Source organism: Alligator mississippiensis, chromosome 3 (genome assembly GCF_030867095.1).
Source record: "Alligator mississippiensis isolate rAllMis1 chromosome 3, rAllMis1, whole genome shotgun sequence".
In the NCBI taxonomy this organism is placed as follows: Eukaryota; Metazoa; Chordata; order Crocodylia; family Alligatoridae; genus Alligator; species Alligator mississippiensis.
Genome location: NC_081826.1, coordinates 126,271,122 through 126,297,062, shown reverse-complemented (window position 1 = coordinate 126,297,062; position 25,941 = coordinate 126,271,122). Strand labels below are relative to the sequence as shown.

Below are 25,941 nucleotides of genomic sequence, written 5' to 3'. Positions count from 1 at the left end.
TTGGAGTGGTCTTACCTCTGTGATAATGGCCTTATGCTGCTTAATCCTCTTGAGCTCTTCTTCGTAACTCATCACATAACACCTAGACAAAGGCAGAGGTTTTCCATTCCTACAGAGAACTGTTTGGCACTTCCCCACGTTTGCTGAGGTTAATGTGAAGCATCCACCAGGGTCCATGGGATCATGTTTTATATGGCAAAGGACAGCAGAGCCTCCAAGTTTTTGTCCAGCAGTTCCAAGTTTTCTGGAATGTCAAAACAAAATTATGCTTGTTTGTGAACTGGAAAGGCTACATTAGAGAAGTACTAAGGAGAAGGACTTGAGATCATGGTTAGGCAACCCCAATCAGTTGGGACGCATCGTCAAGATTCACTGGGGCACGCACAGAAAGTCTCCAGTATAGATTTTGATACTTAACACAGCACAGCAGGGAAATTATGTATAATTCATGGGAGACCTTATTAGTAAGAGAGAAAGATGCATGTCCTCAGCCAATAAAGAAATCCTTTCACTCCTGATGCACTGACGCAGAGCAACTCTAGCTGCACAGGGCCACTTTCCTATCATTTCAGCCCCAATGCAGTTAAATGTATTTTACCTCATGCATCTCATCAAGCAGCCTTTAGGGAGATTTGGAAGTTAAAGCATTAGAATCTATTATTTTGAGAGTACAGGGAGTATAATAAATTTTATTGATGTGGAACATCAGTCTCTAAAATCAAACTTAAAGTTGAAGACAATATGTTACAGTATTTCTACTCACATTAAGTAATTTTCAGAACATTAAAAAAAATGTCATTGCAAAAAGTGTCTAAATTCAGCAACTGAGAACAGTTATTCCCATTTGAAAAAAAAAAATCATTTGTTAACTCAGTCAGCAGTTTACAGATCTACTTGTGCAATCTACTAGCCCTGATCAGACACACAGCTATTTCAACCTGTCATTTTCGGAGTCTCTGGTTAAAATTCAAAGACAAAACCTGTTCCAAGCTTTCAAAATACTGTCTATTAATATTAAAACTAAGTTTATTTTCTATTAAATCTTAACTTGCTTTTAACAACTTGATTTCTTTCTTTATCTGAAGATTGCTTCTATCCCTCCATGTGTCTGCTGTGCAGGCTTGTGGTTTTTAGCTTTCTCTGCAGTAACTGAAGAGCTGAACTACAGGGCCTACCTGTAAGAAGTGGCATGCATGTCTGCTCTGTATGCCACACACTCCAAGACAGAGGCAATGGAGCTGCTCAAGTGCAGTGCTGGGTCTCATACCAATCACTAGCCCAATCTGAGGTGTACCAAGTATGCTGTAGTTCACACACTGAAGCATAGGATCCCTTGACAAGGTGAACACGCCCATGTCTAGTTGAGCTAGATCAGCCTCTTGATTCAGATGGTAGAGGGGCAATATACAAGCTCTAATGCATATTGGCTTTTTTCATCTCAGGAGGGTCTGAGATACAGGAACACTGCACTGATATTTAACAAAGGTTTAAGCATAAACCATACTATTTCTGGGTATTAACCTATTTCCTGAGACACAAAAGATTCTTGCAGGAAGACTGGAAGATGTTTTATCAGAGACATGGACAATGGCACTTTACTGGTATTTTCAATACTTACATTCCAAGATTTTAACAAAGCTTTAAGTTTTGCTTCAGACAAATTCTGTCAAAGCGAGACAGCGTCATAATAAACAAGGAGAAGGGTGGAAGTTATTTTTTGTTTCCTTGTGGAGAGGTGGCTCTGTGTCACCATGTATTGCTCCAATTTCCTGATAAAGACCAGTTTCATTTAATCAGGAAGTGGTGTCCAACAAAAGATGCTACTTTTAATGTGCTAAATTTCCTGTAAGCTGTCTTCATTTTTGCCTCCCTCTACTCCCCCACCCTTTCCTTCCTGTTTGTCCCTTCCTCTTGATTCCTTTTCCTTGCTAGAGGTTATTTCAAGGCACTGGCTCTCAGACTGTCAAGAGCAGTTTACACTGACTCCAAGAAAAGCAAAACCACTTACTACAGTTACCTAACTTTAGCATCACACCTCGTTGTGAATGCTCAAGTAGTTTCCTTTTAGGCTCAAATATGAGCTCAGGTAGGCACTTCAAGAGTTTGGATGTTTCTATTAAGCAATATTTTGAGACCTAAGATCATCCAAATTGGTGGGGAGAGCCAGAAATGAAGCTCCCCAGCATCTGAGTTATGCTGAAAGAATTAGGACACAAAAGTCACTTCACTGCCTTAAATATTAGTCACTCCAAGCAGTAAGGGTTTAAATTAATCACATCTCAGAAAAATTAAATCTCTTCCCATTCCTTGGTCATGAACACTTATGTTGTTTCTTTCTTACACCTAAGGAGTCAAGATTCTCAAAACAGGGAGTGACAAATACACAACAGCCAGGTAGCAAAATAATTTTAAAGGGGGGGAAGGGGAAGAGGAAAGGAGGGAGAAGCAACATGCACAAGATGGCTATAGAAAGAAAAAGAATTAGCAAACTGAGGATAACCTCTGCATCACGATGAAAGTATTGATCATGTACTCCTCTTCATTCTTTGTTTTCTGCAGCTCTTCTGCTAAGATGTCACTCATTGTACACTGCAGCAGGTAGGGCACTTCCACATTGCGGTCTCCATCGAAGACACCATACAATGCTTCCCTGTTGTCGCAGAAGTTATTGGCTGACAGTGCTGCGACACACAACCTAAAGAAACAAAACATGGTGTGCTGTTTACCAAGCCACTGTTGAAAGCTTCGTACTGTAGGGCTGTTATAAATACTGCCCTATTCTCTTCTCATTGTTCTGACCAAAGTTCCTAGAATCTCCTGCTGTAAGCTTTTTATATAGCTTTTGAAGGGACACTGTATCAAGGAGGGGTAGCAATGACATTTATTTCAGTTGAACTCCAAAGTAGAAAGGGAGATATGCAGAAGTTTAACACAGAGAAAAACTCCCCTACTCTCTCTCCCCCCCCAACCCCCCTCCCCAACCCCACACACGTCAGGAGTTCAGCACTACCCCAATACTACCTCTTAATGCACTGAGGGAGTACCTTTAGATATGGAAGTAGCTCAGACTTCCTGTTCAAGACTGCCGCATCTTTGCTAAGCTTTCCAGTTGCTGAGCTACCCAGAACACCAGCTAACTGCGACAATGATGAGGGATCGTGCCATGTAATGCTGGGTCCAAACTTCAACTGAACAGTTACCAGCAACAATATTCAGTCTATTCATCTGACAAGAAAGAGCAGGCCTCCACCTCCACAGTTACTACACCATTTCTAGACTGCAAACCCACCGTGCCCAGCAATGGCATGCTGCTGCTCTGTACAGGCCTTTACGGCAAGCCTGAAGCAATGTAATTGCATTTATGCAGCGCTACGGCAGGTTAAATGGCTAGCAAGACTAATTAGTCCACTTGCCCACAGCACTATGCCAAAGCAGCTACTCTTTCAAACCAGGAGGCAGCCTGCTTGGAGATGAATGAAGTGTTGAAGAGAACCCCTGTTGGGTATGGTAAATTTATGGTCTAGACAGAGTTCAAGCTATTAAAGCCAAAGAGGTCTGGCCCAAGAGGACCCCTGTCTTGCTTAACTGCTTGCTTCCATACCAGGTTCTCAAGGATATAACATTATGAACACAGGCAGCTAGGGATTCATTGCTGGCGCAGCTGCTGCTCACAGCAGTGATAATACAGATAAGTGCCGCTGAGTGTGTTAGTTCAACTAGATTTCAGACCCCCCATTGATTCTTTTCAATTTTTTTTTTTTTGTGTGTGCTGAGAATAGGAGATGGAAATAGGGCATCATCATTTAAATGATATCTGCTCCTCTCGCCCCTGGAGAAACAGTCACTGCTATGCAATGTGATAATCGGTTTATTAGACCATGCATGTCACCACGGTGATGTGTACAAGCTTGCATGTGCTTGACTCAAAATCTGGGAAAACCCACACTGGAAGCACAGGAAGATTATAAGGGGGAAAAATTAAGAGACCAAGGAAAGGTACTTTATGGAACTACACACAGTTATTAACATGCCAGGTTCCTGAAATGTTAATTTACGAGGGCTGGTTTAGTCCTTAAAATGGACTGGTCAATAGGATTCACAGTCCGAATTGTATGTTATCCAGAATACTTGCTTTGCTTGATAAACATACTCCAGTTAAAAGGCTGTTCAAAGAGACAGGATCCATTTAAAAAGCCATGGCACTGCCTCTGCCTTTGGGAGACAGGAGACCCAACTGACTTTTCACTTTCACAAAGAAGAGGGATTCTTTGCAAGAGTCCAGGCAGCAGAGTACCTCTTTGCCAATACCAAGTAAGAGCTTACTTGTTCTTAACTCCTGAGGCTTCAGTGTAACCATGGCTCCATACCGCTGGGGCTCCTGAAGCATCACCGGCTGAGGGCTGGTCAATCTTAAAACAGCGGATGTTACTGGAACAAGAATGGAAAGGAAAATTAATAGTTTAAGATGCCAGAGAGATTTAGCCAGCAATTGTAAAGGAGTAACAACATTAAGGCAACATTTCATTTACCCAGTCCTAGTGTGCGACTGTTTCAGGAAATGAGATTTCCTCAAAAGGGGGAGGGGGGGTGGAGGGGAAGGGGGGGGAAGGGAAGGGATTCCTTATGGAGCACTCAAAGTTTGTTCTCTGCCTACAAACAGGTAAAGGGGAGGGGTGAAAAAAGCAGTTCAATAAAGTTCTGTTTCATTTTGTTTTGCATAACTGGGCTTCTTTTATTCAAGTATATGTTGAACTAGTACCTACATTTAATTTGTCACTAGCTTACAGGTATGGGACAACCCTCTTCCCTCCTGAACTTGTACATTTCTTATAGCCACATACTCTCTGGAATCTTTTTACAGAAAAAAAATCTCTTCTTACAGAACACACACACACACTAACCTCTTTTCCCGAGTTGAAAAAAAGATGCCCTGTCACTCTTATGTTTAGCTTTTTTTCTGAACTAAAAGGTTTAATAGGGCAGTGTTCTAAAATCTCTTATAAAAAAATCACTGCAAGCGAAAAACAAGTCTGCATTCAACTTCAGGTCTACACTTGAAAAATTAAGAATTGCCACTCTCCTCCCAACAGCTGTGAAGCACTAGTTTTTCTTTCAGTCACTGGACTTCCAACTGACTACAAGACTAACCAACTTTTGTCTGTATTTCAAACATATGGACCAGTACACAGCCTAATACAGACTTGCAGGGGGCATCCATACCTGTTCATATATCCCTTTTTATACTGCATGCCTATGTTGGGGAGGGGGAGAACAACCATGCCATCCCCCACTTTTCTCGACTGTTTTACTCTAAAAGCAGTTAAGCAAGTTCTCCATATCATATAAAACCCAAAAAATCCAAAAGGCCTGAGACCCTTTCAGGGAAACAACGTATGTATTAAATAATAACATATAATATAAAACAGACGCAAGAAAGGTTCAACTGTTGACTTTAACAATCCATTTTTCTTCAGCCTGTGAAGACTGTGTACACAAAAGTCTCATTAGCATTTCACAATCTACATGGCCTCAAAACACTTCCTCAGATAAATAAGAGCTGTTGTGTCCAGTTTACAGTTTCATCCTAGGCTAATAAATAAGTCAGGACATGCACTTGCTAGAGCATATCAAAACTAAACTCCACACAATATAAAAACTCCTGATACTTAAGTATTAGATTGTGGACTTCACAGTCTAAGTATCAAAAAGAAGGCAAACTTCTTAAGTCTATTAATCACCTATTAGCTGCCACCAATCAAGAAACTAAAAGTGATCCATTCAGGAGTAATGCTCATTGTAATTCTGCATAGACTAGCAAAGAACAGTCTTTACAACAGATAGTAAAGTGTTTCAAACTCTGCACTTGTTTTCCAGGAAGCAGGATCTTCAGTCTGAATGATTTCTGAGAACTGAATTGGCCATCTCTTTGCCCTCTGCCAAAAGCAGGCCAAAGACCTGACTGGCATTTAAGCTGCAGTACTTAGTGCTGGAGAAATTCCAATTCCCAGACTCAAAAGTTGCACAAAAGGAAGAGCACTCATTAAGAATTATTTGCATGTTTGCTGCAAGTTATGAAAGAAATCTCCACATTTCAGAATAACAATTCTATTAATGAGCAATTAGCATTACTTCTTAGTTCATAAGTGACACTCAGAAAATAAAGGCCCAGTAGGTCTTTGTCACAACCAGTTCTGAATTCAGAAACTTACTTATACACCAGCCTCAACCAAGAGGGTTAGCTAAGATGGGGGAAGTTATCTTAGTGCCCAGTTTTTCTTTCACCATCCTCTCCCACAGCTGATCTAAATTTGTTGAAATTTATTTTTAAATTCTGTCGGGGGGGGGGGGGGGGCGTGGGTTTGGGGACACGACGACCCGGGCAGGGGACAGGGTCCTGCACTCTCCCAGAGTGGTCATACCACACACCTTAGCTCTTACATTTCTTTGGCTCCTAACTATCCTTTTCTCACAAGTCAGAGATGATACCTGTTTAGCGGTACTTGTAGGTCACAGTCTGCCCAGACCAGACTGGAATTCAGTGATCCCTACCAAGCAGATACTAGAAATAACAGACATGGTTTTTAAGTGATTTAATTTTTTATGAAAAAAATCCACATATGCTATATAGAGTGCATACTGAACCTCTGCTGCTTAAAGCATTTAAGTTCAGTATTTTCTATAGCAAAAATGGCCAAAAAGTAAGGTATCTGAGAAAAGCCAGCAGGGATCTCTCAGCACCTTTACCAAAGTAGCATATGGGAAGAGACTGACAGACATAGAAGGAACTATTTGTTGGTTCTTCCCTCAAGCAGACTTACTACTAAAAACCTTTGCAGTAATTGTAACACAGACAGCTCCAGGAAGGCAAGGCAACACCTGAAGGCAGCTCAAATGCTGTCACATATATTTGTGCAAACCATTCACAAGCGGAGAATGCTGTGCCAAGCTTTCCAGGCACCAATGGTGATTTTCTCCTCTCAACCTAAACACATTACAGTTAAATACTTCTAACACTGAGGGCCACTGTGTTTCAAATTTAGAACTGATAAAACTCACCCACGAAAAGATGGATAGCAAGCCTCTATAAATTCTCTCTGGTAAATGAAGAACCAGGAGGTTAAGGGAGAGCAGCGTGCTCAGTAACTGCAGTAGAGGACAGAGTCAGGACACCTGAGTTCTGTTCCTGGTTTCACAACAGTCCAATGATGTACAGCATCTGGTACAAGCGGACTTTCAGCATTAGGTATACACTTTAAAAGCTAAATCTGTACTGTAAATCTCTATTTTCCATTATATAGAGAGAGGCATAATTGAATTACTAATCTCCTGACTGAAATTATCTATAGAACAAAGAAATACTAAGAGCTGACTTTTGAAAGCGCCTTTACCTGTAATTTGGTGCCTCTGAAAATAGTCTAAGGCAGGGGTAGGAAATAATTTCAGCTGCAGGGCTGCTTACCGAGTTTTGGCCTATTGAGGGCTGCAATGGCAGCCCCGCCCCCTCGCCACCATTTTGGGACCAGAAGTCCCGCCCTCTAACCCCTGACCATTGCCAGAAAAAGTCTCTCCCTTTGCCCCTGGAAGTACTACTTTCAGCAAGGGGGTTTGGCATCTCAGAACCAGAAAAATACCAAATTCTATTCTAAAAAAATCAAACATTTACTACAACATTCATTAATTTGATTTCAAAAAATAATTTTGTCCTGATTTACATGAGTTTGCATAGTGTACATAGAGGTGATTGAACAATAGCTTAAAATGAAGTCTTACTCATATATTGTGAGGGGGTAGGGAGCATGAAGGGTGGGTATAGGTTTGTGGGGGGCTGTGGGTATGTGAGAGAGGGTGTAGGGGGGTGTGTGTGTGTGTATTTTTATACAGATAGATATAGATATATGGTGGGTAGAGGAGTACATGGGGGGTGGATATGTGGGGGGTGGGTGGGCATGGGGTTTGTGGCTGGGGAGGGCTGTGGCATGTGTGGAGGGGGAGGGCGGCTGGAGTGCACGCGCATGTGCGTGTGTGTATGGCAGTCTCTCTCCTCTGCTGCTCCTGGCCCCAGGGCACTGACCATAGGCCCTGTGCTCCCCACTTGCTGCCACTCCCTGCCCCTCTCCTCTCCCATGTCTGCCACCACTGCCTTTCTCCTGCTGCTTCCCCTCCTCCCCCACCCAGCACCACATCCCAGCTGCACAGCCAAAACCGCAGGATACAGCAGCAGCTGGTGCCAGCTGAAAATCAGTCCAGCAATGCAGCCAGGAAACAAGTGGTGCTGAAGCAGCCAGCAGTGGGGTGGGGAGAAGCAAGAGTGGTGGACAGGAAAGCAGGGAAATGGCAGCAGCAGGCAGGGGGGCAAGTAGTAGCGAATGAGCATGAGGGAGTGCAGTGACAGCTGGGTGGGAGCATGAGGCCAGCGCTGGTGGGGGCCCAGAGCAGGGCAGCAGGAGGGCAGGGGCTCTATGGAGTCAGGCTAGCTTCCCCCTCTCCCTGCTGGCACAGCCCAGCCCAGCCCAGCCCCATAGCAGCCTTGCCAGCCTGGACCCCACGCTCCTGCCCCACTCTGGGCCCCTGCCAGCCATGGCCCTGGGGCATGCCCCTCACTCCCACTGTGCTTCCACATGCAAACTCACTGCCACTTGCCCCCTCCCCTCCTGCTGCTTGCTGCTACCATTTCCCTGCCCTGGCACCATGTGGTTCCCAGCTGCATCACCAGATTGCAGGACTCAGCAGGAGCCAGCCTGACCCAACCCTGAGGACTGGGACAATCACCCATGGTCCCCTGCTTCCCTTCCCCTCCCCATGTTCTTATCTGAATTTCCCACTTGGGCAGAGGGAGGTAGGAACAGCCCCAGGGTCCCAGGCTGGGGTGGAGCCAGGCAGGCCTTGCTGCTGCAGCTGCTGGGTCCTGCCACCAGCTCCCCCTGGGTCCTACTGCTGCTGGTGCAAGTCATCTTTGACATGCAGCCAGGGGCAAATAAATATTAATTTTCTAAATTTTTTAGGGGCCCCGCATACCAGATAGAATGGCCTGGCAGGCCAGATCCAGCCCACGGGCTGTATTTTGCCCATCCCAGTCTAAGGTGAACCTCCCTACTAACTGCCTAACTTGTTATACCATGCTGACATTTACTTTCAGTGTCAAAATGTTCCTCTTTTAGGCTTTCATGTAACCTAGGTTACTCATCTTGTGTGTCTTTTCTTTTTTTAACGCAATAAACTAGCAAGATTTAAGTTCCAAAGCAGATTTACTGTGGGCACACCTCATGTGTGAAATTTAATCATGTACTATCTAGTCTCAATTGTTTAAGCAAGTTACATAAACAAATTGTTTAACCCTATTTAAAAAAGCTAAGCTGTTCTCAAAATCATGTTAAATATTTAAAAGCCAAGTAGTTATGCCAAGCTAAAACAGTACCGAAGGAAGAGTCTGGTAGGGAGTCTCAAGGCTGATGCTGGCAACTCTGACCTACTGAAAATCTGAAGATCTTGGAGACAGAATACCTAACCCAGATAGGATAAACCCAGGACACTCTGCAGAAGGAACCTATTAGAGCCTCAAAATAAATTCTTTATCAATGCAGGGACCTAATTACTATTTGAGGTAGCACTTAAAATAAGCCAGCTGCTTTCTCAGTACTTAGCGGATGGCCTCTGCTGAAGAGGCTCATAACTGAACACAGAGACAAGAACATGGGGGACAGATATGTGGATTTCTATATGAAGTTACTAGCTTCACTGCCAGCTGTATAGCAAGAGTGGCTCTTCAAAAAGTAACTACATATGGACTGGTTGGTTATTTTGAAAATGCACACCTTCTAATCTATGGACAAGGGAGGGAAACCCAGGGGTGATGCATAGGGGGTGCACGCAGGTGCATGTGCATCCCCTGAGTGTGGTGGTGCACGCCCTACAAAAAGGTACCATCAACATTGTCGATGGCACCTGCAGGCAGTCACTGCTTGCTGCTACTCTGCCAACAGCATCTGCGGGTGGTCCGTGATCCCTGCCGGCCACTGCCAATGCTGCCGGCAGCATCTGTGGGTGGCCGCTAACTCTTGGACGGTGCTCACCACCATCCCTCCCTGCTGCCAACAACACTGGCGGCATCTGCAGGAGCTCCCCCACTTACTGCCGCCGTGCTCCCGCTGCCACTGGGGACACCCGGTGTTCATTGGGAAACCGAACAGACTCAAGTTACTTGAATCTTGGAAAACGAAAACTCAGTGCACACTGGGTTGGATGTTGGGTCACGGGTAAAAAGTTAACTCAAATGAGCCTAGCAGTAGCCATAATTACTATGACCAGCAATGATACCTGGCAAGAACTGCATTTATTGTAGGTGGGTAAAACTAAGAGAAGAATTAAACCTTGTGAATTAGTAAAATTTTTGCTCATGACTAGGGATGTACTGAGATTGAGGAGGTAGGTGACCAATTTTGTGGGCTGATCATAGTGCCAGGATTACCATATGTCTGGGTTTTCCCCAGACATGTCCTCTTTTCGAGTCCTCTGAACTCCGTCCAGGCAGGTTTTTCAAATCTGATCAAATATCTGGGTTTTTGCTTTGCTCCACTGGTGGGAGCAGGGGGAGGGACGATTGTAGGCAGGCAGCACCATGTCTGTCTGTGCGTGCCCCAGGAGCTACAGACAGGTAAGTCTGGGATGGGGGCCTGAGGGTGTTGCCTGCCCCTCCAGCAGGGGAAGGGGGTGGCCTTTTGAGGGCAGCAGGGAACTCCATGGCCAGGCTGTCAGCACAGGGGTCAGTGTCCTTGCTTGCATGGGCAGAGCAACCAGGAGATGCTGCCTGGGGCGGGGGCAGAGGGGGACCATGGCCAGGCCTCCTGGCACAGCACAGCAGCCCCAGCCAGGGCAGCGGGGTGCCATAAGTCACTGTGCTCTGGCCCAGTCAGGATGGGGGCAGCTGGCAGGGCAGGGGGTTGCAGGTCAAGAGTGAGGGGCATCAGCATGGCCCAGGGTGCTGGGTACTGTGCTTTGGGAGTGAGGGGCACTGGCAGGGCTGGGGTGGGGGGCAGGCTATGGCTTAGGAGTGAGGGGCAACAGAGTGGGTAGAGGCAGGGTGCCAGAATATCACTGTCCCCCTACCCTCCCAAAGTGGTTTTTTTTTTTGGAACTAAAAATATGATAACCCTAAAATGGGGCCAGCTACCATTTTCATGGGCTTATTACAACAGCACCCTCCCCCCCCGCTTCTGACTGGTTGTGGGGGTCCCGCCTCTCACCACTGATTGGCTGAGAGAGCTGTCCATCATGCAGCCCAACCCCTTGCTGGTGATTGGCAGAGAAGCCTGCCTGTTGTGTGGCCCTACGCCTTGCCGCCAATTGGTGGAGGGGCGGGGCCACACAACAGGCAGCTCACAGCCAATCAGCAGTGAGGGGAGGGATAAACAGCTGCCACCACCTTGGCTGCTGCCCTTCCCACTGGTGGCTCCTCCCCTCCATCTCCCCCAACTCCTTCACCCTGGCAAATTTCAAACAATGCCCAATTCTGCAGTTTCTCCAAAATCATGAATTGAGGAGGTCCCTACTCATGACACTAAGAAAGCGCTACAGACATGCGAGTCTCTCTCTGTACAGGGGTCTTGTCATACATGCCTTGAGAATCATTCTGGAGACCAAACAGAAAAGTCACTTACTTCAGCATCTCTAGGGTTTTGTGATCCAGAGCTAGTCTGGGGTTTCCTGTCAAGTCAAGTTCCTGTAGCTTTGGAGGCAGGTTTTCAGGTAATGTAATTTCACTCAGTTCATTGCAGCTTAGGTCCACACACTGCAGAAAGAAATAGAGGCAGTAAGAGAACACTGAAAGCATTCGACTCTCTTGTAAAGTTCAGTAACTTTTTTATTAACCATAAGCAGTGCACGTGCTTACACAAAACAAGGGCTGAGAACCTACACCCTAACACTACTCCTTCATAGGAAAACCAGCCTTCACTAAATGCAATATAAATATGCTTATAAAGTCTTCTGAGACATCCCAGCACAGCTGAAAATAGACTTGATCTGCTCCCACTATTTGTAGCTTCAATGCCTGATGCAAAATAGGCCAGGGTTTACTGCTGTCCATATCCCAGTGCAAGTACCCTGCCAAAGTCTCTTGAACAGAGAACATATTATGCCACTTTATTAAACGATACATCTATTTCCAAGCCAAGCCTGTATTTAAAATGATCAAAAGGATGACTTCAAAACAAGTGTAAATAACTTAGTGGATGAAAGAAATACAGATACAATATATCTGGACTTCTGTAACTCTGCCATAAGAAATCTAGCTTAAAGTTAGTTCAAACTGGTTTGGATATGTGAGCACTTTCACAAAGAATGAAAACTGTTTGAAGCATACTAATCACATGCTATAAATGAAAAAAAATACGTTGCACTGGTAGCATGGAGAAAGCTTTCATCAGATAGCAGTTTAAACCTGGTATTATTACTAATAGTCTTGGAGTGGGCGATAGTATAGTTATAATGGCTGTTCTATATGAAGCATCAGACACTAATGAAGACAGGAAAAATGCAAATAACCAATAACCACCCAATAATGCACTAGCGTCACGACAGTAGTCATTCAAAATATACTCAGGAAAAATACAAGTCAATGCATTTCGGAGAGATAAGACAAAACACGCGAGTGGATTACTTGGTAAATAGTAAACCCAAAGGAAATCAGGTAGGGCAATGTTATATTATGGCAAAAACCCAAAATGCAGTTTGAGCTGCATGCTGAGAAGCAAGGTGGCAGACCTAGGAAGAGACCGATCATTTATGAGAAAACACAGCATCTGTTCTAAAAGCTTCCATTTAGCTATGTGTCAAACCACAATAAACAGAGTTAGCAGACAAAGGATAGATGTTTTAAGGCAACATGAAGGTATGATGGCATGCACAATTTTAGGTAGATGATTAAATGCAAATTTATAACCTCTATTTTCAATTAAACAAAAGCAAAGAGGAAGAGGGATAAAGGGAACCTTCCTAAAGAGTGCACGTCAGTTGTCTGTCAAAGAGTCTCCAAGAGTAGAAGCAAGAACCCATGAATGAATTAAAGATGCACATGAGAAAAAAAAAAAAAGGATAATACACTGTAAAGGCTATATTAGAAGAGGAATGAGAGGGCAAGCTCTAGGAGTTCTTGAATCCAATGTGAATTTACACATCTCAAACAGAAGTTCTGGTTCATCTAATATTTCCAAAACCCTGACCTACAGACAGGTTAACTCCCAAGTCAAAAAACTCAGAAATAAAATTCACACCCCGCTGAGCTCATTTAAGCCCTAGGGGAGCAAACCAGATTTTGGATCCTTCATTTGAAGAATGAATATTTAAAATTTCTGCTTTCTCTGCCTATGGTACTCAGAATTCACCCAAGTCACTGTTGCTTTCTTTCCAAATGGAAACCACAGATCTCTGGGTATCATCCTTCCCAATTTTCCAACAGACTACAATTTTTTCAAGACCTCTTCAACAAGTAAGTGAATGAGGTGAGGGAGAGGAGGGGGGAAAGGAGGAAAAAAATGCTTAAGTAAAGGAGTAGTGAAGCAATATAATAACCTGGGTCCAGCTGGTCATAACGCTCCTTGACATTCTAGCACATATATAATGCAACAGTATGTTGTCACAGGAACACTAATCCCCTCGCACCAAAGAGAACAACATTTGTGTCATCAGCTTTGGTTAGGATGTTTTTTTGTTTTTTTTTTAAAAGTTCTCTATATTCCTTATCCTGAGAGATACTGAGGAGTTTTTAGCTTACTCATGGTCCCTTCAGGAATGGGAATTTTAGTCTAACTGATCAGACTGCAGATCTGAATTTCCTGATGCATCATTTCAATGCAAGACATCCCAACCCAGTCCATGCAACACCATTTATAATTCTGACTGCACAGATTTATATTCTAAATCAGGAAGTGCCAAAAGAAAAAGGGTTGGATACTAAAAGTATTTGTTCCAGGGTGTAAAACCGTAATGTTTTGTCTTTGGCTCACTACAATATCTCCAATTACTGTTGGAGTTGGGTAAGTTACTGTGCTTCTGTAGCTCTGAGAACCAAGTCAAGTTAAAAGCCTGTTCTTCAAGAAATATTTATATCTTTAATCTTAAACTTAAAGGAAGTGTGGATAAAAACAAAGTACTGTTCAGAGGCTGTAACAAGCAGCCTCCCATGCAGTTTTCAAGTAGCAAACTAGCAAGACAAACTGTTGGTATTCCAAAGGCAACCACAAAAATCAAGCAAGTCAACCACACCAGCTATTTCAAGAGATATCCCATAACTACAGCTGAAGAACAGAACCCAGAACACATTCCAAGAGCCCAAGAGAACAAAACCAGACCCCATACCAAAAGGGCAAGCCAGGATAGCTGAACTCTGCTCAAGTATGTGGGAATACATGCAATTTTGTTTGATCCAGGAAGCAGGATATACCTTGAGAGAGTTCTATTTTCACAGGGACATATTTTTGAAGTTGACAGATTTGGAGTCAGATAACAAGATGCCAAGGAAAGTCCACTGGTGTGTGAAATGGGCATGAAAATCCATGTAGGGAGCACAAGGCCAGAAGTGGGGGTGGGGGAGCAGGGATTACTGTAAATGGCACATAGGTAATACTTGGCACTCATTTCCAAACCACATGCAGCACTTTTCTCCACCATAATTAAAAAGAAACTTGTTTTGTTGAGGTGGGCTTATCGAACAGACTGCACTCCTTGCTGATGTTCAACGGGGACCGTCTCCTGTCCTCGGAAGGCAAACCAACAAAAAACTCAACCCTCCAAAAGTTATGCCTATGCTAAATGTACTGCAACTTTCTTTGAACTGCTTTAGCGTATTGAAGGAATCCAGTAATATTGGACAAAAAAAACTGGGGGGCAAGGGGAGGACATAGGGGAACTAAAATATTACAGGACAGATTGGAGAAGATGGAGCAGAAGCCTGTGTTCACTATAGCACACTCCCCTCCAGACCATGGAAAGAACTAAGATTCCTGGGTATCACGATTTGTCAGCTGTTGGCAGACATTGAGGAAACCTACTGGCAAAGCATACATCTCATCTCTCTCTAAGGCTGGTCCACAAAAAAGGATGACAATGGACTGCTGCTATCAGTTACTCAATTAGCTCAAATGGCAGAGGTCTGTGTAGTGGATCTAATGGTTCTGACCCTGTCAATGAGCCATGTGGGTGTCAATGTCCCACCATGTGATGAAATATGGGGGGTTTAATTTGTCTTTTTTTTTTGGTTAAGTCTAAGAAATTACATACAAAATCCAACTCTATTAAGAGCACTAACACTGCAAAGTCCTGCACCTTAAAAATACTAAAATTAAGGCTCCCTTCCACATACATTTCAAAAGTCTTAGGATTGCACGTTTTATTTTTTCCCCACAGGACCCCCTACCTTACCTAAATAAGCACCTATGCAATATTTTGTTGTTTCCCCCATTTTCCTTAGTGTGACCCCTACTCAATTACTGCATGTAATTTCAAACCCTACTTCAAAGATGGAATCTTTCTAAACGGGCTCTTCTCCATTCTCGATCTTATAAATGTCTGTGCAATTTAAGCATTCATTAATACATTACATGACTCTCCTATGAGGTGAAGTGGTATTATGCACATTTTATAATAGGGAAGAGAAAGAGATGAAAACGTCAAGTTTCCAATAACTTTCAGTGTCCAATTTCCAGAACCTAGCAGCTGATTTTCCCCAAGTACTGTAACAGTACACACTAGACATTCTATTTTCATGAAGTCACACTACACACAAAATTAAACTTGTTTAAAATTCTGAAAATTAAAGTGAAAACTGTTTTAATTACCTATATTATCTTTCCTTACCAAGTGGTATTAGAGAAGAAACAAAAAATATTCCATTTCCAATTACCAGATCCAGCTACCTAAACACCAAGTAAAAAACAAAAACCTATTTACTGTTACCTCATGTAAGAGGGACTCCTGAAATATATTTAAAATGTTTTTTTAACCTCACTGCCATTATTTCATACTTCTAGATTACAGGGTCACTGACAGTGTGGGATACACATGCATACAGTGGGAGTTACAGCAGACAATAAGCTGAATATGAGCCAGCAGCGTGCCCTTGTTCCCAACAAAGCTAGCGGTATACTGGGCTGTGTTGGTAGGAGTGTTCGCAGCAGACCGAGGGAAGGGATTCTTCTCCTTTGTTCAACACTGGTGAGGCCACATCTGGAGTACAGCGCCCAGTTTTGGGCCCCTTCACTACAGAAAGGATGTGGACAAATTGGAGAAAATCTAGCAAAGGGCAACGAAAATGGTTAGGGGGCTGGGGGACATGACTTGTGAGGAAAGCCTGAGGGAGCTGGGCTTATTTAGTCTGGAGAAGAGAAGACTGAGGGGGGATTTAGTAGCAGCCTTCAACTACCTGAAGTGGGGTTCTAAAGAGGATAGAGTTAGTGAGGCCAGATGACAGAACAAGCAGCAATGGTCTCAAGTTGCAGCACAGGAAGTTTAGGGTAGATATTAGGAAAAACTTTCTAATGAGGAGGGTAGTAAAACACTGGAACTGGCTACCTAGAGAAGTTGTGGAATCTCCATCCACTGACATTTTTAAGACCCAGGTAGACAAAGCCTTGACTGGGAACGGTCCTCCATTGAGCAGGGGGTTGAATTAGATGACCTCCTGAGGTCCCTTTCAACCTGAATTTTTCTAGGATTGTATACTAGCCCGTATATGCATTTCTGTGACTTTAACACAATGGAACTGAGTGCTTCATTTCACCTAAATCTTTAGAAAAAAAAATTATAAAACTTGTTCAACTGCTTTTCAAAAGCTCTAGATTTACTGACCATTCTCCAGACAAAACCTTCCCATAAAGCCCAAGAACTGACACAGCAGTCAACTGTAGTGCAAACTTCAAACCAGCACACCTCAACCCTGACCTGGAGGGAGGCTCTTTTTATAATGGGCAATCCTGTCTCTGGGCCTCCAGTCTACAGCACTCAAATGAGAGGCTTGTCATTGAGGCAGATGTGAACTCATTTTATGCAAGCCAAGCAGATCAAATTACCACTTGGTCTTTTGTCTCATGCCCTTATTGCAGTCTCAGAGCAATCTATCCTCCTATTTTAAGTTTCTAAAACTAAAAGATGGATTCAATGCAAGAACCACCTCCTTGTCCATTTTGTATGTGTAGACAAGTGGAAAGTGTTGTCCGACTCCTGGAAAGTGGTCCCTTTTTTCTTACTAACTTGTTTTCATAGATAGCATCTGAAGAAGTAAGATGTTGGTTACAAAATGTATGGTTCTCTAAACTAGTCAGTTTATAAAAAAGTGCCACTCTGATCTGCTTCTACCCTTTTCTCTCTTCTCAGAGTGAAAACCAACAATGGGGGAGGAGGGGGAAGAAATACACCCCGCTTTCTATAACCATATTTACATTTTTTTTTTTTTTAAGTGTACAGGAGGGTATACTTTTTGTCAGATGTTTATATGTAGAGAGAGAGTTGGCCTTCCTCCACCCCAACCCTTCCTTTAAGAAAATGCCTTTTAACTTTAATAAAATCTTAATGGTCTTCAATTTCCTCTGACCATTGTTCCAAAGAGGGAGGAGTATACAAAAATCCACAAGTTTGTTTTAGATTTCCTAGCTAAAACTGGCTCAAGCAGCTCATCCTTAGATGTGCTCAAACAGCAAGAGCAGCAACTTGAATAACACTGCTTAGTGTGACCAGATAGACTGAAAAATACAGAAGGCTTCAGGTCTTAAAATTCTTCATAGCTCCTGCAGACCAAAAGCCTGTTTAAGATTATTGGTCCTATAGGAAGGCAATCTGCTCTCAACATTTATTTTTTAGGATTAATTAAGCTAATTTTTCTGTGCCCAGGCAACCCATGTACAATTTCCACCCCCTACTTTTGATTGGCTGAATTGGTGCAGAGCCTGCTCTAGTTCTGTACTACAGCCTGGGAAAAATGCAGCAATCTGGTTCATGCATGACACCACATTTAGACATAGAAGAGCTGCCCCCCCAGCAAAACCTGCCTAAGGAAACTCAGATTTACATTTCTTAAGAAAAATACACAAAATTAAATTGTACATTCCCAAACAGCACATTACTACTGTAATTAGAAAACAGCTACTACTTAAGTAGCCACATCCTGCTATTTCTGGAATTCCATCAGTGATCTTCAGGCCTTGTGCAGCCTGTAACATTTAACAGGATTTTTTAGTCAGTAAATGGTAAACAGTTGGCTCAACTCATTGGTCCTTTCCACACAGGGTTAACTACCAAGGTTATAAGAATTAACTGTTCTCATGAAGCCACTGCCAGAGGTCCTGGCTTCCATGCAGTACTGTACAGGAAGACAATTAAAACCACATTCTGCAGAGCAGATGGGACTTGGTAAAAATGAGAGTGCAGCCAGATTAGCAGTTTGTTGAGATGTGATGCTTCACAGATCTTAAGGGTGTTTTGTATTAACACTGCTTTGCCAGTGAGATGGCAACAGTTACCTATACATTCTGAGTCTGGATAATCCTGTAGGAGTTGCATAGCAGGGTGAACTGGACGCACAAACATAGTTGTCACAAACGCATGTTGCAGAGTACACAGACACATCTCAACTCAGATACAAATGCAAGTGCATTGTTTTACATGAACAGCCTCATTCTTAAGCACCATACCAGGTCAAACCACAGGTCCTTCTAACCCAGTATCCTGTCTTTCTCTGTGGCAGAGTGGATAACAAGGAGAAGAGCATTACATAGAGTAAATTCAGAATGATCCACCCACTGTTGCTCTCCACTTATAGCCTCCATTTTCTAACAACACCATTTCTAGCCACCAAATAAAAAGTTTTGAAAGCAATTTACAAAGTCCATTCCTTACCTTTATTTCAGGAAGCTGCATGACTTCTGGAAAAACTTCGATGCAGTTGGAGTGAGCAGTCACTGTATGCATACGCCGACAGTTCATGATGGTTGTTGGAATGGCTTTCAGTTTGTTCCCACTAATATCTATTTCCTCCAACTCCTCAAGCTTGGCCATTTTACTAATGAAATAAAATAGAAGGAGGAATTTTAAAATGTGCCCTGAATTTATTTATTTTTAAACAGTAATGGTCTCACAATGGTTTTCATTTGTTATAATTTTAGTTCCATGCCCTTATTGCAGGTCAATGCCTGCCATCTCTCCGCGCACAGTATGCTGAAAGGGTGACAGCATAAGGTCAGGCTCATTCAGCGAGTTTTGCTTGGCTTTTTTTTTTTTTTACTTCTATGTTAGTCTTTATTTTCTTATGTTTATTTTCCTTTTTTACCTCACGCTTTTGCTCTTTATTATTTTAATCCTAGTTTCTTTTCCTCACATCAAGTATTCCCCCCTCCCGCTTTTTTCTTCTTTCTTTTTTTTTTTTAAATAGTGCACTGATACATTGGTCCCATATCAGATCGGCACTGATATAGGGGAAATTGACAGCATCGGAAATGGGCTTTTTTGCCTGATGTGGCAGATAATGTTGCCGATAAATGCCACATGCATGTGCACAGCTGCAGCATGCATGGGGCCAGGAGTGCAGCCCTGGTGGCTTGGAGAGCAGCATTGGCTGGTAAGTCTGCTATGGGGGAAGGAAGGGGCATGGGGGGGGTGGGGTAGATAGAGGCCCCCCATGGTAAGGGAGGGAGCAGGGCTGAGGCTTGAATAGGGACAGATGCTGCTCAGTTGGGGCAGGGCAGGGCACAGGATGTGCCATGAGCGGTGGGTGTGTGTGTGTGTGGGGGGGGGGGGGGGGGGAGAAGGGGGCTCCTGCTCTGCATTTACTCTGGGAGGGCATGAGGGGCATGTGCCCTGGATCTGTGCATGGGGTGAGGATGGACTGCTACTATGGGCTGGGGCTGCACTGGACTCTTCCTGGCAGGGGGCCTGGGCCAGGATGCACTTGGGGCATGTGGCAGCACCAGCACTGGGAGGGGGGCTATGGTGAATTTTGGGGTGGCTGCAGTCCCCCCTCCCCCCTCTTCCAGTGCTGCTGCTTGCCCTGAGCGCAGTCCAGGCCAGCCCCTGCTGGGAAGAGCTTGGTGTAACCCCCAACCCCAGCCCATAGCAGCAGCCTGCAGCACAGGCACATGCCCCCCATGCCTCTCCCAGGGTGCATGTAGGGCACGAGCCATCCCCTGTCCCCCCCGTCCCCCCCCCCCGACGACCCTCTTGCGGCCCCATCCCATGCCCCGCCCCAGCTGAGCAGTGCCTGCCCTAGATGTAGTCCCACTCCCTCCCTCACCGTGGGGTCCTCAATATGCACTCCGCCATGCCCTTTCCCTCCTCCCACCTCTTTCCATACACCAATCCTACCAGCCTGAGGCTGGTGTCCAAGCTGCCCAGCTGCATATCAGAATCAGATCAGTATCAGCCAATATGGCTCCTTAAAAACTGGCCATCGGTATTGGCCCAAAAAATCTCCATTGGTACACCTCCACACTTTTTCCTAGCATCTCGTTTCTATTTTCTCCCTCTAGAGTGTTTGTTCCCTCAGTAAAGCCCAGCCTGGTTGCAGTGGTGATGCGTAGGGGGTGCATGTGGGCCCCATCAGGCCATGCTCCCTGTTTAGGCGATGGGCAGGCAGAAGTGCCAGTGCCCACCCTGCAAGTGCTGGCTGGGGAGCGGGGCTGCCAGCAAAAGCAGCTGTGGGACTTCCAGAGGTGGTGTAGCTGCTTTTTTGGTGAGAGAGATCGGTCGTGGGGGGTTCTTCCCCCCCCAATAAGAATGATCAAACACCGTGCCGCCCCTGACTCAAGAGGCACCGGTTGCCCATGCCTGGTTGGAATGAGAAAGATGGATGTCTTCTGATAAATTTAGTGATATCCCCTTCCCTGAGGTTTCACTCCATCAGCCTTAAGGCTTGCCTGCATTTCAAAACAATTCAGGATTAAATTAGGGTGTTAATTTCAAGCACAACAGCTACCCGGAAAGAACTCGCTGTATAAGCCATTCATACTCCAGAATAAGAGTGCCTTTTCCTAGTTTAGCTGAATCCAGGTTAGAAAAAGGCACTCTTATTCTGGAGTATGCATGCCCAAATAGGGAGACTGTTCCAAAAGAGCTATTCTGGGCAATCCCTATATACATATATACCCTTCTTATGCAAGTGTAAAGCAGGCATGTTACAGTCTCTGTGCAGAAGTGAGGGTTCTGACTTTTATATTTAAATTCTCAGACTATAATGGTGCTGTAATAAATGGAGCTGGAGTATTGCACTGAATCTCCTTGGCTGAGAAAAGCAGGAAACACAACTATATTTGCAATTTAAGATGTGTAATACTTTGTTCCTTTGTACCACTGGAGAGCATAAAGTTGCACACAAACACTGAAATGCCAATTACTGAATCCACAATTTCAAAGCAACCATTCCACAGCATCCATGCTGACCAATTTCTGAACAGCAAAACAAAGCTGTAAAAATCAGTAAGAAGTTAGTCTACCTTGCTGGAAAGCTCTGAAGGTGGTTGTAGGCCATGTGCAGAATCTTCAGGTGTGGATGGCCTGTTAACAAGGGCACACATTTATCTGTGAGGTTGTTATTGGTCAAATACAGCTCCTGCAAGATGCTGTGGGTCTCTTCAGAAAGAGTGGCTGGGGGAAGCATTTCCAGCTTGTTGGCAGAGGCATTCAGGAACCTCAGGCTGCAAAACAAGGTTGTATGTAAATGTTAAGAGTTACAATACTGTTCGTTTGTCTTCACCTACAATAAAATACCTGCTTATTGAAACCTTAAAGTGTTCCAATCAGGAGCAGTAAGCTGCTGAAAACAGTGAGAAACTCAGTCTAGTTTTATGCATGCAAAATTTCAAATTTGCTTAACTTGTTAAACTAAGTAGCAGCCGATCCTTCCAGTTGACAGTTGCTAGATGAAAATTTAATATCCTCAATCCTACTATGCATGGGACTAGCAGATGACAGCAATAATATTGAAGTACAGAATTTCAAAAGGGATCAGCATTACATCAGTTCCATATTGAGAACTTGTTTCTTTGTTGAGGCAATTTATCAGTAAGGTGCCACAAAACTGCATAGCTGCCTTTCAAGAAACTAGGAGGAGCATGGGTAAAGCAGCATTTCTCAGCACTCTGGAGCACAGGTTGTATTTAATACACAGTACTGAAAAGCATTAAAGGAACTATCTGCACAGCATGGGAAAGCAGTTAGTGAGCATATAAAAGACTAGAGATGTACCAGACAGGCAGGAAGGACTGGATGATTTAGGAGGCAGGTAGTTCTTCACCTCTAGGTCACAGTTTAAGAAAAGTCCAACACCCTCACAGAGGGAAAAAGTGGTTACTATTTCATACTTGGCTGATGGTCTGTGTGCATGAGATGAAAACCTTAGTCTATTTTTTTCATTGATTTCTCTGCCCATCCCCCGTAGTAGGCAACTGTTGATCCTTCTGGACCATGGTGTATGCGCGAGTCACCCAGACCTTTGACATTTATACCTATGCAGGAGTATGGAGAAGTGGAGGCTGCCCAGACCCCATCCCCGACTTTAGACCACTGAGACAGAATCCAAAGGCAGAACTGAGTCTAGATGTTGGGTGGCTCGATGGCTGTAGTTGTATGCATGTCAGGGAATTGACTCTCTCCCCCCCGCATGACAGACAGACTCTAACACTGTACCTTTATGGGATATGTATCCTTGTTATAGTATTTTCTATAGCCCCAGCAGGAAGGGCCGAATCAGAAAAAATGGATTTATTATTCTTCCCTCAAGAACGCTCTCCCAGGACTGAAGTAACGTATAGCAATAGCAGTGGGGAGAAGGTTACCGGTACAGCAGAGGCAGTACAGAGTCCTACTGCAAATACTGATAAAGCTTGCTCTGATTGACCAACTATGTGGAGATTTTACGCCAAACTCTGAAGGTGTCATAATGAATGAAAAAATAGATTTCAATACAATTCACAGACGCAACTTGTTGAAACTTGCCTGCTGCAAATAAGGGTCTTCATGCTACAAACAAGCAATATATAAATGCTGAAGATATTAAAAATAAAAAATATACTCTTTCATGCAAAGAAAATGTTCCAGGAATTCTAAAGAACTGAAAGTAGGATGGCACTAATTTATCCAGGAAGATTCTAGAGGAATTCACTCAGAGAAATGCAGCTTAATCATCAAGCTCTTTCATTAGTCACAAGAGCTAGAAGACTTCATGGAAATAAGCTGCCACTGCAAATTTTATTTTATAAAAGCCACTTAGTTGACCTCCACTTTAGCTAACAAAAATACATTATATGCCCATGCAAAAATGGATGACAAAGCACAAGGCACACTGAACCAATTTTCTAGTATTCTAGAAGTATACATACCAGATGTTGGGTGGTATAAGTACACATACCTAAGGCTGAACTAGAACAGAGAGCTAATACAACAATACACAATAATATTTTGGCAATGTCATCCTTACAAGCATTTTTTTTTTTCCACTGTAAAAGTAGACACAATGACTAAAGGTGCTGGTGCTACAAATAATTATTATTTTTTTTACTTTAACCTTTATCATGCCTGCAAATCAGCATTATCCAAATGGGTTTGACCTACAGAGTCTTAAATGATTTAGCATCTTTCTACTGCAGAAGCCCCTGCCTTTTTGTGCACACTTTCAGTCAACATAGGGGTTAACTATATACAGGCAACTTAATGTCCCCAAATTAAGCTATTTAAACACAGCAAGAGTCTGCAGTAGAAGAGCTAGTCAAAAAAAGCTGGAAAAAAAAAAATCAATAAAAAAGAAAACACCATCCTTGTTTCGATAGTGCTGCAAAATATAGTTTATATTAAAACATTTAAAATGTAGATGCCAACTGAACTGAAAACACTGGAGTCAAAACAAAACTTCTCAATATTACTGAAATAAAACAAACTGTAAAATAAAAATAACCCCCACTCCTCTACCTAAGATATAGGTATTCCCACCTCCCCTGTGCCTGTAGTTAAACCTCATGCAGGCCTCTAAACAGTTCTGATGGACAAAAACACAAGTATGAAAATCCCCATATTTCCAGGTGGAAAACTGTTCTGTCAGATTTGTCAGCCACCATTTTATGGCAAAACCAGGCATAAAAGATCCGTGATTCTGACTCCATGACCTCTGCTTTGACCATGAGCAGGATGGATATCATCTATGCCAGTGATTCTCAGTTAGGGTGCCACGAGACTGCTATTAGGTAGGGCTGTGCGAAACAGCAGTATTCTACTTTGACATCCATTTCAACAGAACAGTGTTTCGTTTCAAGGAAGTTTCAAAGCCCTTCATTTCGATTTCACTGTTTTGAGCTTGAAATGAGTCGAAACACTGTTGAAATGAAATCGTAGGCAAAATTTCACACAGTCCTACTATTAGGTGTGCAAACATCTACACAATTCACAAAAAACTCAAGAGCTTTCAAACAGCAGTCCAGGGCATCAAAAACATCCTGACATGCTGTGGTTTTCCTAAGCTCTTTACAGCAGCAGAATTGCTCTATTATTTTTCCATACTCAACTACTGCCCCCCCCCCCGCCAAAACCACCCCCTCAACAAAACAGGCCCCCCACCCCCCACCCCGCAAACAAGTGGAAGCTAAGAGCCAGCATCTTCCAAAGGGTGCCTTGAGTCTAAAAATGTTAAGAAACACTGCCCTATGGCTCAGGGTTTTCACATGCTGGTCTCCTCTATACCAAGCAGACGGCTATCCAAATCTCAAAATGACTATACCTGTCTATTCTACTGCTCCACCCCTTTTCCCAATGGGGCAGAATATCTGGGGGCAGAGGGGAGGAGGTTGCGGGTGTACATGTGCTCAAACCCTATCTTTCCAGCTGCAACTTAGATCATCAAGTCTTAATGCCATGCCAAAGCAGGACACATGCCCAAAGCAGAGAATATCAAATGCTAAACAGAAAATATACTTGGGGGCAAAATTGTGGAAAGCTTCAAATAAAACTGGAAAGCATGCCTGAAAAAGGTCCCCGCTTGTTTACTTTCCTTTTTAATAGCTGCCGTTCCAAACTAAGGAATGCAAGGACATTAGAGAGTCCAGTATACATAGAAGTGAGTTCTCCTTCAATAATTCTTAAAAAATACTGCCCAGATATAAAAAGGATAATACTGTATTCTGAAGACAGAAAATTTAAAGAACTGGAAACTGGATGGAAGGTAAAAAATAATACTACTTCTAAATTAGAAACCTCACAAATGCTTAAAAACACAGAGTTTCCTTCATGCTGACTTTAACAGGGCCTGGTCAGGACTTCTCCAGAACTTAGATTTATCCCTGTTCACCAGCTGCCACTGAGGGCATGACAAAAGGCTGCTCTTCACAGGAGTGGAAATTTACTTGGGCACCACTATTCCCATCTCTCCAGTGTCTGTACTCAAAATCTGATTCATGTTCCTGCAGATATCCCACTCAGATCGCTTATCAGATGGAAACAGAATGTCAAGCATTAAAGCCTAGTCCAAAATTAATTGTTTTCCTTTCAAGTTCCACCCACGCACACTACTATGAGCATATGAAAAAGTACAGCATCAATATAAGAAACTGAATACAGCATACCTCACACACAGAGTAAAATATAGTGAGAGGAACATGAATTAGCAACTACTAAAAACAGTGTTATAGAGATTAGGAAAGAAAACCAAGTCACTGGCAGAGGTGCTGGAATTCTTCAGCTTTGACAAAGTGCAAAATCTCCTTTGGGATAATAATATAAACACTGAACTGTGGTTGGAACAAATCACCTTCAGTTTTATGGGATATTAAAGCACAATCCTTTGATACATTTAGGGTTTCTTTTAAGGGGGAAAACTACCAACTAGAATCAAGGCAGGGCAGACTGGAGGTTTTTGCCTTCCTCTGCAACAGGAGGGGGGGCCATTTTCCTTGGATGTCTCAAGGGTATTTTAACAACAAT

At 43.4% G+C, this 25,941-nt stretch overlaps 1 protein-coding gene across 1 annotated transcript in view; it reads right to left on the bottom strand.

Moving 5' to 3' along the window:
• PHLPP1 (PH domain and leucine rich repeat protein phosphatase 1) overlaps window positions 1–25,941 on the bottom strand; it is a 211,197-nt gene that overhangs the window by 5,035 nt on the left and 180,221 nt on the right. Inside the window, exons 11-16 of the mRNA XM_019490333.2 lie at window positions 21,471–21,671; window positions 18,883–19,045; window positions 11,655–11,785; window positions 4,324–4,428; window positions 2,501–2,695; window positions 16–244 (exon numbers count right to left, since the gene is read on the bottom strand). Of these exons, the coding sequence (XP_019345878.2) occupies window positions 16–244; window positions 2,501–2,695; window positions 4,324–4,428; window positions 11,655–11,785; window positions 18,883–19,045; window positions 21,471–21,671 (1,024 nt within the window). The remainder of the gene's footprint in view (window positions 1–15; window positions 245–2,500; window positions 2,696–4,323; window positions 4,429–11,654; window positions 11,786–18,882; window positions 19,046–21,470; window positions 21,672–25,941) is intronic.